Genomic DNA, 14,983 nt, shown 5'->3' on the forward strand with positions numbered 1-14,983 from the left:
GCTCTGTAGCGCCGGCCAGATGGCAAGGGTTCGAAGAGGAAGTGGCCTGGATGTGAGGGGTCTAGAATGATTTTGCTCGCCCTTTTACTGACTCTGGACGAGTGCAGTTCTTGGAGAGCTGGGGGGGATGTGCCGATGATTCTTCCAGCAGTCCGAACTATCCGCTGCAGTCTTCTGATGTCTGACTTCGTAGCTGAGCCGAACCAGACAGTTATAGAGGTGCAGAGGATGGACTCGATGACTGCGGAGTAGAACTGCATCAGTAGCTCCTGTGGCATGTTGAACTTCCTCAGCTGGCGAAGGAAGTACAACCTCTGCTGGGCCTTCTTCACAATGGAGTCTATGTGGGGCTCCCACTTCAGGTCCTGTGAGATGGTGGTGCCTAGGAACCTGAATGACTCCACTGTTGCCACAGTGCTGTTCATGATGGTGAGTGGGGATAATGCTGAGGTGTTTCTCCTGAAGTCTACGATCATCTCCACTGTTTTGAGCGTGTTCAGCTCCAGGTTGTTATGACTGCACCAGACAGCCAGCTCTTGGACCTCCTGTCTATAGGCAGACTCGTCGCCATTCCGGATGAGGCCGATGAGTGTGGTGTCGTCTGCAAACTTCAGGAGTTTGACAGAGGGGTCTTTTGCGGTGCGGTCGTTGGTGTACAGGGAGAAGAGCAGTGGGGAGAGCACACATCCCTGGGGGGCTCCAGTACTGATTGTGCGAGTTTCGGATGAGAATTTTCCCAGCCTCACTATCTGCTGCCTGTCTGTCAGAAAGTTGGTGATCCACTGACAGATGGAGGTGGGCACGGAGAGTTGGGTTAATTTGGACAGGAGGAGGTGTGGGATGATGGTGTTGAAGGCTGAGCTGAAGTCCACGAACAGGATTCTCGCATAAGTCCCATAAGTCTCGCATAAGAGGAGCAGTGGTCACAAGTCAAAGCTCATTGGCAGGGTTAGATGGAAACTTCACAAGATAGTTGCTAAATACCACACAAGTACAGCATCAAACTTTACCAAAGAATTGAATCAGCACCGCTGTTACGCAGGCTCAATAAAAACCATACGTCATGAGAGTCACAAAGCTGGAATTTATGGAAGGGCAGCTATTTGGAAACTACTTATATTCAAGGCCAACGCAGAAAAACACACAAGCTGGTGTGAGGAACACAAAACCTGCACCCCAAAGCAATGGATTGAATCCTCCATCCAGATGGATTTATGTTAAGAGAAAGCTAAGGGATGCCTTCAACCCACAATTTCTGTTGCCAGCTGGTGATGGTATGGGCAGCCATCTCATGGGAGTCATTAGGTCTGATTTGTCTGCATGGTCATGTGATGGTCAAGGAGTATGAGACCAGTTTACATGACCAGGTAAACCCGTGTAAACACTGTTCCTCCATGATGTTCCCCTATTCAAGCATGAAAATGCTCCTACGAACACCAGGATGAAGTCACATGCCTTCTATGGCCACCACAATCACCAGATCTGAACATCGGTGAACCTTCATGGGAAGCTCTTGAGAGCAGAGTGTGAAGTAGATCTCCATTTCCTTCATCCCTAGAATTAGGGACTTTTCTTCTTGAACAACGGTACAACATCCCACTACACACAGTTCAAGACTTGTATGGCAGCATTATAATGAGGACTGAAGCTCCTCTGAAGGAAAAAAGGTGGTTGTACTCTTTATTAGATCCTTAACATTAAGATATCATTAGGTGTTTCAACTATTTTGCTCATCCCCTATATAAAAGACTGTATCTCCCATAGCTGCGTGCACACTTTTTGTATAAGTAAACAGTAGGTGCAACAGTTCCACCCTGGCAACCCCAACATTTACAAGCATAATGCTACTACCACAGATGCTGGCATATCCACCAAATTATTTTATTGTCCAGCTGATGGATTTCAATTTTTTTGTAATCACTGTGAATAAAAACTAGTAAACTGTATTTTCTAAAGCACCCTGCTATAAATTTCAACGCTGAAGATCACCCGAGTCAACGCTGCAATGGCTGTCCCACAGTTCCTTTTCGAAAATATGCAGCTAATTTTAAAACGATTATTTCATCAAGGATGAGGTGAAGAGTGTGCCGTGGCGAATGGGCCTGGTCCATCCTCCTATGACATTTAATAGCTACACACACTGAGCAGTTTGAGCAGATGAGATGTGCAGTGAACAAAGGCAGGTTGGCAGCAGAGACCTTTCGTGTGGAGGTATTTTTAGAAGCTGGTTACTGCCGTCACAGATCAGATAGGTGGAAATGATATGGAGCAAGAGCCCATACCCAGCATCCCAGTCTGCCAAGCTTCTCTGAACCTTTCTTCACCCTCCTCCTGTGGGCTCCAGGATCCTTCCTGGAGCCAGAGAGCAATATATGGCAACCCAGCTTTCTGAATATTGAGCTAAGCATCACCTTGTCGAGGACCTTTGGGGCAAGTTGTTTCACGGCAACCCCGCAGCCCTGGAAGTAGTTCATGCGGCACGGTGTTATGATGACATCCCACCAACTTCTTCAACAGCAAAGTTCCGTTCAGTAAATTCTGGAAAAATCAACACCTTAGAGCCCATAGCACAGGACACTGCAGAAAGTAGCCGCGCTCAGTTGACGCCGGGCCGCACGCTGCTGTTAATGATCACCGAGGTGCATTCGGCTTCTTCCTTGGCTTGAATCCACTGTCCAAGAACCTGACTAGTGATCCATGGGGTAACACTGTCCACTGATTAACAGAAACTAAGGCAACATCCAGGTCATATGCAAATGAGCTGTATATCACACCTGCCATTTACACGTTGATTAAATAACTTGCTGCTATAATTCATCTTGATTCCCTGTCTTGTGTTAATCTTGTTTTAATTTTAATTTTTCAGTGTTTATGTACCATATAGTCACTGTTTACTATAATACAGACATCTTCATTAAAAAAAATATACACGCACACGTATACAGTGCTGCTTGAAAGTATGTGAACCCTATAGGGATGGTCATTATTCTTGTATAAAATATTAAAATAAACATTAAATCTTACATCTTAGGGGGGTGTGGTGGCGCAGTGGGTTGGACCGGGTCCTGCTCTCTAGCGGGTCTGGGGTTCAAGTCCCGCTTGGGGTGCCTTGAGGTGGACTGGCGTCCCGTCCTGGATGTGTCCCCTCCCCCTCCGGCCTTACGCCCTGTGTTACTGGGTAGGCTCCAGTTCCCCGTGACCCCGTATGGGACAAGCGGTTCCGAAAACGTGTGTGTGTGTCTTACATCTTAAAATAAACTTGACCTGCAAATCAATAAATGACTACGATTTATACAGCTGACTCAGGTTACCTACTGGTTTAACCAATGCAACTTGGGGTTCACTTATTTCTGCACCTGCACTACACACTAGGGTACAAACTAGCACCTGCACTAGTTGTCCTACTACACACATGACCTCCTCTAAACCAACATGTGGAATTGGTAATTACATACCTACTATGTCAGACGAGAAAGAGTGGTCCTGATTAAATAACAATTTCATGGTAAAACCGGGGGGGGGGGGGGGGGGGGGGGGGCACATGGGGTTCAAATAGTTTCAAGCAGCACTGTATATATAAAAATATACCTACCACTAATACACTGTTTCTTATGGAATATATTTCCAGGAGAAGCCAGGTTTAGATGTTTTACCTTCAAGTGCCACAGCCCTTGGAGGTATGCTTGGAGAAGAGATTTTTAACATCCAGTTGCCTTCTTGACATAACACCCCCTCCACATCTCACCTGAGCCTTGGACCGGCAGTGATTAGAGCTATGGCCAGTTTAGCGTCTGAACTGAACTAAATCTTTTTGGACTGTCGGAGGAAACCTAAGCAGACACGGGGCGAACATGCAAACTCCACACAGATGAGTGGGGATCGAACCCATGTCCTCTTGCACTACCCAGGGAAACTGAACCAGAGCTACTCACTGTGCCTCGTGACATTTAAAGTCGACAGCTTTCTCAGAACCTCGGAGATCTTCTTCATGGATTATGTCTATGCAAACAGGGAGGCTGAAAATAGCGCAGGCTATTTATGATACAGAACAGAGTTCCGTGGCCTCCTACAGTCTATATCCCAGGGGCTGGGGGCCGGCGTGTGCTGTTTACATTGGTGCTGATGAGTGCTTCCTCAGTGACTCACTGGGAGACGGTAGCAAACTCTCCGATTAAGCAGCCCGTCATACAGATCCGATGTGACGTCTCTGCCACTTAACCTTAAGCGCCGAGGGAATTGCTAAGACAAGCGCTGAACGGTGAACCATACACCAGTGAGTTTCACGTATAAAACACGTGTCCATGGACACCACGACGAGCCAGGGATCGACTGGTGAGAACGTCTACGGCTTTTCATTTATGGTTACAACAGGAGCAAATGTGGAGGGTCAACGATGCGACTGTGGAAATTGCTGCTCTGTGAAAACACATGAAGTGGTAGAACAGAGGCTGAATTTAGCCCTCAAGCCAGTGTGTGGCCATCAAGTTCAATTTTAAGCTCCAATGGAAGTACGTCATGTCCAGCTCCTCACACACATCCCCCTTATCCAAGAGTCAAGTCTTCACATTTACATTTATAGCAGACGTCTTTCTCCGAAGCGACTTCCAACGAACTCTATGTAGTGTTATCAGACCACACACCGCCCATTCATACAATGAAAAACTCTGAGACTCATAAAGGAGAACTGAAAATAACACTGTCTAGCGAATCGAGCACTACAGTTGGAAAGAGCGAGAACATCAATGTTTCTTTTTACAAAAAGCGAAGGACCTTCATTTAAAAAGGTGGCACGGAGGCACAGCAAGTAGCGCTGCTCTCTCACAGCTCCTGGGTGGTGCGAGAAGACATGGGTTCGATCCCTGCTCAGTCTGGGTGGGTTTCCTCCCACAGTCCAAAGACATGTGTTCAGATTCCCCCACAGTGTGTGAGCGACAGAGGGAGCGTGTGTTCCACTGATGTATGGATGAGTGACCCAGTGTAAGTAGTGTATCTAGCAGTGTAAGTCACCACAGTGAATAAGATGTGTGGGCTTATAACTACATAGATTTCATCGGAAGTTGCTTTGGAGAAAAGCGTCTGCTAAATGAATAAATGTAAAAAGGTTTCATTACAGTTATTGTCTGCTTGTTGTCTAGTCGATGGAATATGCCACACGCATTTCAAATTACATAACAATCCGTAGATCTGAATATCTCATTCTGATTATAGGAGTTGAATCTCTGTAGGGTTTCCAAAACATGCCTCACTGGGTTGCAGCTCCATTCTACACAGGGTTGTGCCAAGGCTTTGGGGTCAGAGGTGTGATGACCCCAGAGCAGGTTATACAACAACGCCTGAGTCTTTCAGGTCCATGGGCAAGTGAGAAATCAGTTAACCACTATTCACAGAAAAGAGGTTCTAACACTCTTACACGCATGCACACACACACACACAGCCCCAAGCACAGGATGTTCCAGCCTAGCGGGTGAAATCTGTTTGGGCACTACGGAGTGTGTGGAGCGGAGGTCTCCTGACAGGCTGCTGAGTGGAAAACGGACCATGGCGCGAGGTGGGGTGGATTGCCCCAAAGCTCAACAACATCACGAGATGCACTTTCCACTGGCAGACGTGAAGTGTTACACAAGCACAGCGGGAGGAGGGGAGGTCCACACTCCCTGCCACCCGCCTACCTAGGGTATACAGTAGGTGGCGCAGTACTTACGGTTGGGTCCTCTAGACTTTGAAGCTGTGAAATATCACCTCCTGTTGCTGTACAGTTTGGGTACAGAACTTCCAGCAGAGCCTTATCAGGTCACGAATAACATAACAATGCAAGACAGTGTATTGTCAACTTTTTCTGAGGTCAGTAGATGCAGAAGGGTCATTCTATGAGTGAGCTGCCCAGGTATCAGCGGTGAGACTTCCGCTGGGAAACCGGTGAGCTGCTCTCTCTGTGGGGGGTACACAAATCTGGTAGAGGTATGGGCTGCATAGACTCTGGAGATGTTCATCTACTTTAATCCAGCTTTGAGGCCACCTTATACATGTGCTACTTTATTTCTGTCTATCCCTATATCATGAAAGTTGGAAAAAAATGCAAAAAATATTGTTTTAGCACATATATTAGGAAAACTTCTCACAATTTTGTATCTCTTGACTATATATACAGTATACATTGTATGTATATTATGTTTAAATACATTTATAAATAATTTATTTATACACACAGATAAATGTATTAGTTAAATAATCATTAGAAATAAAAAGTGATCATTTCATGATTTGTGAACTGAATTTTTCAAATGCTTTGAACGTTTTTTTCCTTCTAAAAAGGCTGTAACAGTTTGTAAAAGGTGGGAACTTGCTATCATTATTTCGGCATACTGTAAGCACAGTGTGATTTTTTTTTTCTTGCTTCAGTGGAAAGATACATAATTTGATAACAAAACCTATACTGTGAATCCCAAAGTAGGCTCCAGTGTAAGATAAAGTATAGTAAATAACTCATCCGATTAATAAACTGACCCAGCGCAGACAACATTTAGAGGTTGTGCGTCTCGGGACGAACCTACAGAGAGGAACTCCGGTGCCGCTGAGAGGTATAGTGTATAATAAGCTAAATAAAGACACATTCCATCTGAAAGGCCATCCCTGTTGCATAGACTGTGTTAAAGCTCTTCTCAAGTGATCTGCACAGTCTACATCAGCGCTTTCCCTGCCCTCCAACACCTATTCAAAACTTTCTTTAGCATGGCGTCACCCTCACCTCACATTGTCATGTTTTTGGATGTAAATCTTGTGGAACATCATATCCTCCTGCTTGGCATTAATGTCAGCTTTCATCTCCATGGCGACATGGCGAGGCAGCACGGAAAGCAGGAGGCGTTCCTACAAAGGGAGAAGGTGAAAGAGAATGAGTGATGCAAGAGACCTTGAAGAGGCACTTCCACTTCAAACTACCTTCCCAGCCCACTACACCAAACACACACGTAGGATAACACACCACCCATCAGCTGAGAGGACACATAAATCACTGATGTAGGATTCGGCTTCGGCCAATCTAGTCTTCTTTTCACGCATTCACTGCCTTTTTTGAGGTGAGGTCATAGAGACTACGATTGTGAGCATCCCTTTCATTTTCTTCCAGTTGTCATGTCGGAGCAAGGGACGCCGGAGTGAAGGTGAGCGGGATCCAATCGCAGGTATATGAGGTATATTTAATGAGCAACAAGTCCAAAGCATGAGACAAGAGCAGTAGTCGGGGAGAGGCGTGGGTTGGGCGATGTGCGTTTGGGGTTTCGGGGACAGTCAAAGAAGATAGTTGATGAAACGAAGCAAGGTCAGAAGCCAGGAGAACAGGACGTAGAACGGACGGGAATTCGCAGTTGGTCGTGAGAGGTTCCACAATTAGGCATGGGCTCCAAGTCCTTCAAACCCCTGCCGTCTTGATGAGGGGCAGGTGAGGGCTGGGTGCATGTGACACCAGTGTGTTTGCTCAAATTTAAAGACACTTTCTGCATGGTAACAGTACTCATTAAAAAGGGGACAAGCTGAAAATTATGATCAGCTCTTAAATGTACATAATAGTAGATAGAGGTTATGGTGATGGGAATGACTTTTGCTAGTCAACGCCGTCTAGCAGCCCAACACAGCCTCAGGATCTGTTTGAAAACTGTAGGTGCCACAGTATTTCAGTACAGAGCCTCTAAACTGTGGAATGAACTGTCAAACAAAATTAAAGATGTTCATTCGGCCGCACACTGACGACTCACTACGTGAACATTTCACGTAATGCAATAATCCACTCTCTACCTTCTCTTCAAATCCCAGATGAGTCACAATGTCCTCTGTGTCTTTTTCTTCCATCCTTCTACTTCTTCCTGGAGCATCACAAAGTCTTAGCGACTGTCTTATGAATCGCTCGGAAAACCTCCGGCAGCAACAAGACACTGATGCTCACAGGTTCGATTGACTGACCACTGGTTTATGCCTTATGCCTTTACTGAGTCTGACTCAGCATCACGTAAATGAACCAGAATTCTGTGTTATAGATATTCTCTGCATAGATCCATTAGAATGCATGAGAATACCCAGGAGCGCTAGGGCATCAGTGGTTCATGGAGCCCGAGAGGCTTATTATTCTCCTGTGTCTTTGGTTTGGGAATATTTTGTTTTCCTTTCCTCAACTGCCACCTGTTATCAATGTTTGCTTGTTGTCACCGTTCTTTGGTTACTATGGTGTTGCTAGGCTGTATGTGCCCAATTGTTTAGCTCTCTGTGTCATTTTCCTGAGAAGAGACCTTTATAAAAATGGTTTTAATAAAATTTTAGGGAAAAAAAAAAGATTTGGAGTTGAAATGTCAGCATCTTTCAGTCAGACTTTTACTTACACTGGATTTTGACACCAATAATCTAATTTCCTTTCAATATCTTTTCATTTCAGTTATTATACGTAAATATCACAGTTACATAAAATGTAATCTTTTTGTTTGTAATTGCTTTTTAAGCAATATTTCCAAGTGGTCAAACATTCCATGAGCCACACTGCACAGCACAATAAGAAGACAGATGCCTGTGGGAGGGGGGGGGTCAGATGTCACCTGCTGCTGATTCTCCCTCTGTGAGTGGAGCCTGGCCTGGATGCACTCTCTTGTCTCCTGGAAAGCCTGGCGCTGTGAGCCCTCAGCAGGGTAATGGGTGCACATGCCCACCATGTTGGTGCAGGAGAAGATCAGCACATTGCACACCAGCTGGAACACAGAGGAGGCAGGCTTTTATCAGGACGGGGCCATCGAGCGGTTGCTCTATAAGGAGAAGCACGCATGGCATTGCAGGATCTTCTAGCCCTGAGGCATGCTTCCATTACTGTCCACCCACGCTGTTATGATTTCCTCACAAACAGCATTAACCACAAGCCATCCACATGACACTCCCCAGGTCCCAGTAGTGGTATAAGCTGTTTTCATAACATCTCTTGCAGCTTGCGCTTATATGTACAGGGTGCCCCTGATTTAAAATCTGTAGAAAGATTTGGAAATAAGACACCTCATATTTCTACCCTACACCAACATTGCTACCCTCAAGGTCTTTTTTCTGATCATATAAGCTGGGTACACCTAGAATGGGGCTCATGCCCATTGTAGAATGCATTTACATTTACATTTATTCATTTAGCAGATGCGTTTGTCCAAAGCAACGTATGTCTCAGGAAAAGTACAATTTATGCATTACATTAAGAGAAGTTATGCATTACATTAAGAATAGTAAACCCCAGCGCAATACCATACATTTAAAGGTCATAAAATTATTTGTTTGGAGTCCACACAGCAACATTCATCAACATCTGAGTTTTTGTCACATTGCCTTAAGTTCAGGTTTCGGTGTAGGAAAACACAGCTTTTTTTATCCACCATATTAATTTTAAGAGGTCACATCTGGAATCTCTTCATACGTCTCACTTCAAGGGCATCAATGAGTATTGAACTCACTATCAGAAAAGTACATTTCCTGAAGAAGGAGCAAATGAGGTAAAGCCATGTCGGGGTTCACAGTCCAGGGAAGTTGGTGTGGACCGACTGGAAGAAATGGTTTTTTCTGCCTCAAGTCATACCGGCCCTCTTTTGCATGAAAAACCATGAATGAAAGAGATGTATGACTGAAGGAGAACGACTTGGCTGTTCCTTTTGATGCAGAACAGGTATTTGTTGGGATAGAAAAGGGTTTTTCATTTGCTGTCTTGGAAATGTTTAAGGGTAATAAGGCTGTGTTCTTCCTCAGGTATTATTATTATTATTATTATTATTATCATCACTGAAACGTTGGTAGTAACTACAGATGTTGCTGAAAGTATTGGCACCCTTGCATTTTATTCAAATCATGGACTACTTTTGAAAAGTGTTGAAATTAAAAGATCTTTTGACATCCACAAATGTATGTCTTTGATTTGCAGTGGAACAAAACAAGGAGGCTGTGACAAGAACTGAATTTGTGCCTTTTCTACAATCAAAAATTGCCTGGACAATATTACTGAAACCCTTTACAAGTTATACGAAACAATTGTATTGTAGTGCTACTTTAAGCAGACTGTTGTCTTTTAATTAATATCATTGGTGTCTTCCAATTACTCGTTTATTTCATAAATCAGTGGTAAATCAAGGTTTAATTTCCAGTAATGGCATATTGATTCTTGTTTGTGGTCTAGTGAGTTCAATAGACACACACACACACACACACACACACACACACACACACACACACACACACACACACACACACTGAATCCGCTTGTCCCGAGCAGGATCATGGCGAGCCAAAGCCTAACCCGGCAACACAGAGCACAAGGCTGGAGGGGGAGGGGGCACACCCAGGACGGGACGCCAGTCCGTTGCAGGGCACCCCAAGCAGGAGTCGAACCCAAAGCCCACCAGAGAGCAGGCACAGGCCAAACCCACTGCACCACCACGCCCCCCTACAGTTAAATACAGCTCAGTGAAAAAATTGCACTCAGAAGAACTTACATGGTCTGTGGGTTTTTAATGCGGCACTATTTTAAATTTAATGACGTGTGCTCACTTAAAAAAAAAAACCTAACCTTTACAATAACGTACGCATAAATGCGCATAAATGTTTATGTAAATGTTGTAAATGCTATGTTTAAATAACAGGTAAATGTTTCTGTTTGAGAATTTTGTGTTTGTAACTGTTGAATAATGGATAAACTTTTATACAACTACTAACGTGATGTAAATGTTTATTACAATTGTGTAATTTTCTGATTATCAAATAATGGATATACCTTTATTCAGCTACTCATGTGATGTATATTGCTTCATATGGTGGAATGTAACGAATTAACTGTACTTCAGAATCACGCATCTGCATCTATATCTCTCTTTCTGTTCGTGGAATGCACTCATTGTATTTCCTACGCGATGTATGTCGTTTTGGAGAAAAGCGTCTGCTAAATAAATATAAATATCAACGTAAATGTAAATAAGCTCACATTAAACGGAGCATCTTTTGCTCACATAAAAAGTTTTGTTCTGACACTCCATTGTTCCACTCATCAACTGAAGTAGCCAATTTATCAATAACCTTTACTTGCTGGATTGTTTACATGAAATAATGCAGCAGCAGAATTTTAAAGGTGTTTTCCTGTACATTCGGTAAGTAACAAACATTAATATTCATTATAGGAACATTGTGCTTCAGTCCTAGGCCATAAATGTCACAATGAAACCCATACCTTTGAAGAACAAGGTGGATCCACTGCTGAATGGCAGAAGGCACTTCCCATTTCATCTCCTACTTCAAAAACTGACTCCAAATATAACCTTCATAAAAACATCAGCCACATGTCTCACTGTAACCAGAGTGGCTTTGATGTTAACAGCCGGCACACAGAATTCACTCCCTCCTTAATCCGAGATCCCTTCCTCCTCGTAAGGAAATCCTCAAAATCACTTTTTGTCACAGCTTCGTCCACAGTCTTTCCCTACAGTTCTTTTGCTGCGCAGCCTTTCACTTCTAACTTAATACAAGCAGCTACAGGAAACCACTGGAGAGATATTTTAAGGGGAGATAGATGGAAATGCTTTGGTAGGTCAAAAATAACTCATTCAGCAGCATTCTGTATCAGCTAAGGTGGTTTGATGGAGGAGGCTGGGAGGTTGGACAGGAGAGGAATATCATAATGGCCAGGATCTGAAGGTGAGTACAGTTTGTTGTGTGATTGTTTATTTGTCTGATCCCTTTGTTCAGCTGTCTGTGTCACTACGTGAGAAGAGCACCCAATACAAATGAATGAAACTGAATAAATTGAATAAGGGAGGCTCCAAGGACAGCTGATAGTGTAGTTGTTAAAGCTGTTCCCTGTGGATACAAAGGTCACAGGTTTAAATCCCACTTCTGCCTCTAGTAAAAATTACACAATTCTGCAAATAGGTAAATAATAATAAGTAGCATAAGACTGTAAATTGATCTGGGGAAAAGCATCAGGTAAATGTGACAAAGGATCAATCTGCTATGCTGGATTACGGCAGCAGCGATGCTTAGATGTGAGCTGATTCTCTTAACAGACGAAGCAGGTGAGATGAGTAAGTTGTCCTGTCCGACAGGGATCTCAACAGGTGGGCAGACTAACTGAGTGGTGAAAGATCCTCATTTTGGATGATTTTCAGCTGTAGTTGGTCATCAGTCATCCAGGCAGAGATGTCTAAGAGGCAGGCAGACTAATACACCATACTGTGCTATAATGAGTCTGATCTCCCCTGTTTAGCAGTCACGTGACTGGGTTCCGTTCAGAAGTCTGTCTTCCCTTTCTGTAATTCAATTACGAATACCCAACAGATGAGGAGACAGCCGGGCCCCGTGAGGTGCCTGTAACCCGCACGCCGGCTAGCAGGCAAGAAATCCAACAACCAGGAGACTCTCTAGCCCAAGGGATTTCAGTGTTGAACCTGGGCCCTCCATGTGCTGCTGTATGCAGTCACTAACAGCCAGTATGAACTGCTGGAGGACACGTACATGCTTGCATATTTACATTTTTGCAGGGTATCAGCAGGCCTTAAAACCCGTCATGTACGTAAGTCATGCTTACAGACCTGCAACAAGTGACAGGTGAGTCTGCGAGTTCAGTGCAACAGCAGGCCAACAAGTCAAGATCATCTGCATCATGAACGCATCCTTACACAACTTACACAGTCCGCAGCGAGTCTGTGCGCAGCCACTCCCTGACCATTCTGCATCCACCCATGATCTCTTAAGTTCATGTAAGGTGTAAATGTTCATGCACCATAACTTTAAGGTCATGCCCAGATAAACCTTTAGAAAGCTACTCCTGTAATGTAATGTAAATGCTTATATCTATCTCAAAAAAATTACTAGGAAGGGGATCAGGAATTGTGGACTTTCGTATAAAGTTTCATGCAATAAGATGTGTGACCGGAGGCTGGTGGCGCAGCGGGTTTGGCCGGGCCCTGCTTCTTGGTGGGTCTGGGGTTCAAGCCCTGTGTGGGGTGCCCTGCAACGGAGTGGCCTCCCATCTTGGGTGTGTTCCCCATGCCCTGTGTTGCTGGGTTGGACTCCTGCTCAGGACAAGCAGCTTCAGCTTGTGTGTGTGTACATGTGTAATGAACATTGGTTCATTCAGTGGAACAAAATAAACTAACTGTACTTGAGAGTCACACATCTGCTACTATGTCTCTCTTTCTCCTAATGTAATGCACAAATTCTATCTTCTATGAGATGTATGTTGCTTTGAAGAAAAGCACCTGTTAAATGAATACATGTAAATGTAAATCAGTAGGATCCAGTAATGCTGATCTGGTATTTTAAAAAAGGTATGATGCAGGGCAATTTCTTAAAATTTTTCTGAAGTCAAAAGAAATAAAAAAGAATGGAAACCTTTGGACATATTGGGATATTATCTGCAAGGACTGTTTATTTAAAGGGTTTATTTGCACTTAGAGATGGGGTTAGCAAGTCCTGAAGATATATTTTCAGTTAAAACATCGCTAGGTGAGTACAAACCTGTGCGCTGCACATGACTGTGGGCCAGTGCTGTGGGAAATAAGCTCAATTCCAATTTACTCCCAATTGCTGAGAGGGGGAAGCAAGGGCATCACTAGGCTATTTGTATCTGGTCTTGTTCGTAAACTTCGACAAGCTGAAGAGTCTCATTTGCTGCACCCAGAGCATCAAAAGCAAAACAGAAGGCCTTCTCCTGCAGTTTGGTCTTTTTGACCCCTGTTTTGCCATAAAAGATGGCAGTGAGCATGCCATACACGGATGGGAAGTTTCTTCCATAAGAGGACACTCCTGTCACGCTGACACGTTTGTGTCCATGTAAGTGAGAGGAAGAGAAATGGGTTTGAGCCACTGGGGAGATCAGTTGGGGGAAGAGAGTAGGAGGATCTGAGAGACTGTTCCAACTGATCACAGCAGGACCTGTTTACTCAAGACGCATCGGATAGCGTCCTCTGGGGAGGGAACAGACATGATGACGATGATGATGATGGTATGAAAATGAGGCAGAAAACAGGGTGTTCATGAGGCTGAATTGGATGTTGTTGGAGGAACTTTCATCACTGGGGCTTTTTTTACTTCCTATAGTGAAATCACAGATTCTGGGGTAAATGCAGCCTTCATCGTGCAAGATCCAAGGTTCTTCTGACTGGTGAACAAGTTTCCACAAATGCCGAAATAGACTTTAGCCTCCTCCTACAGACAGACTGAACCGCAAGCCGGATGACACTGTTGTGCAGTAGCGCTGGTGGATCACAGCTCCTAGGGTCTGGGTTGGATGTAGGGTTTGAATCCTGTGCCATCTGTGTAGAGATTGCATGTTCTCCCTATGTTTATGTAGGTTTCCTTTGGGCACTCTGGTTTTCTCCCACAGGCCAGGGATGTATTTCAGATGGAGTGTGTGTGTGATTGCCCTGTGATTGACTAGCGTCCCATCCGGGGTGCACTCTGCCTTGTGCACCATCCTTCCCTCAAAAGCTTACTTTTGTACAAAAACCAACAGCATACTGTAAACCATATTTGGCAAAATCTGTGTGGGAATCGTGGGCACAGAAAATCTGTCATTCTCTCACCTACTACACATGATGTGTTCTCTTGCCTTTTACAGTTTATATTAAAAAAGCAAAAATACCCTGTAGAAGCAGCTATCATATTCTTTTTCGAGAGCTTCTTACAAAATGATACATTTCATATTCATAGAACTTCGCCACCATGAAAACTCTAACACCTATATATAAACATCTGCCTGATGTTATTATGTTATATCTACTTCAAATTCTTCAATACACAAGATTGTTTAATGCTCCATATTACTTCACTTAGTTCCCTGCAAAGGACTGGAGTCCCATCCAGAGTATGTCCTCCCCTGTCCCCAATATTTCCAAGATAGCTTCTAGACCAAACAGTGAAATGATTCATGACAAGCAATGGAACGAACGAACGAACGAACGAATGAATGAACGAACAAACAACATTCTGC

The 14,983-nt window shown here is 44.1% G+C and overlaps 1 protein-coding gene across 1 annotated transcript in view; it reads right to left on the reverse strand.

Moving 5' to 3' along the window:
- The window catches only part of LOC108936601 (adenylate cyclase type 5-like), a 62,943-nt gene that overhangs the window by 23,579 nt on the left and 24,381 nt on the right, over positions 1–14,983 (reverse strand). The window contains exons 2-3 of the mRNA XM_029248870.1: positions 8,580–8,729; positions 6,746–6,867 (exon numbers count right to left, since the gene is read on the reverse strand). Coding sequence (XP_029104703.1) covers positions 6,746–6,867; positions 8,580–8,729 — 272 coding nt within the window. The remainder of the gene's footprint in view (positions 1–6,745; positions 6,868–8,579; positions 8,730–14,983) is intronic.

This window comes from Scleropages formosus, chromosome 24, assembly GCF_900964775.1.
Source record: "Scleropages formosus chromosome 24, fSclFor1.1, whole genome shotgun sequence".
NCBI lineage: Eukaryota > Metazoa > Chordata > Actinopteri > Osteoglossiformes > Osteoglossidae > Scleropages > Scleropages formosus.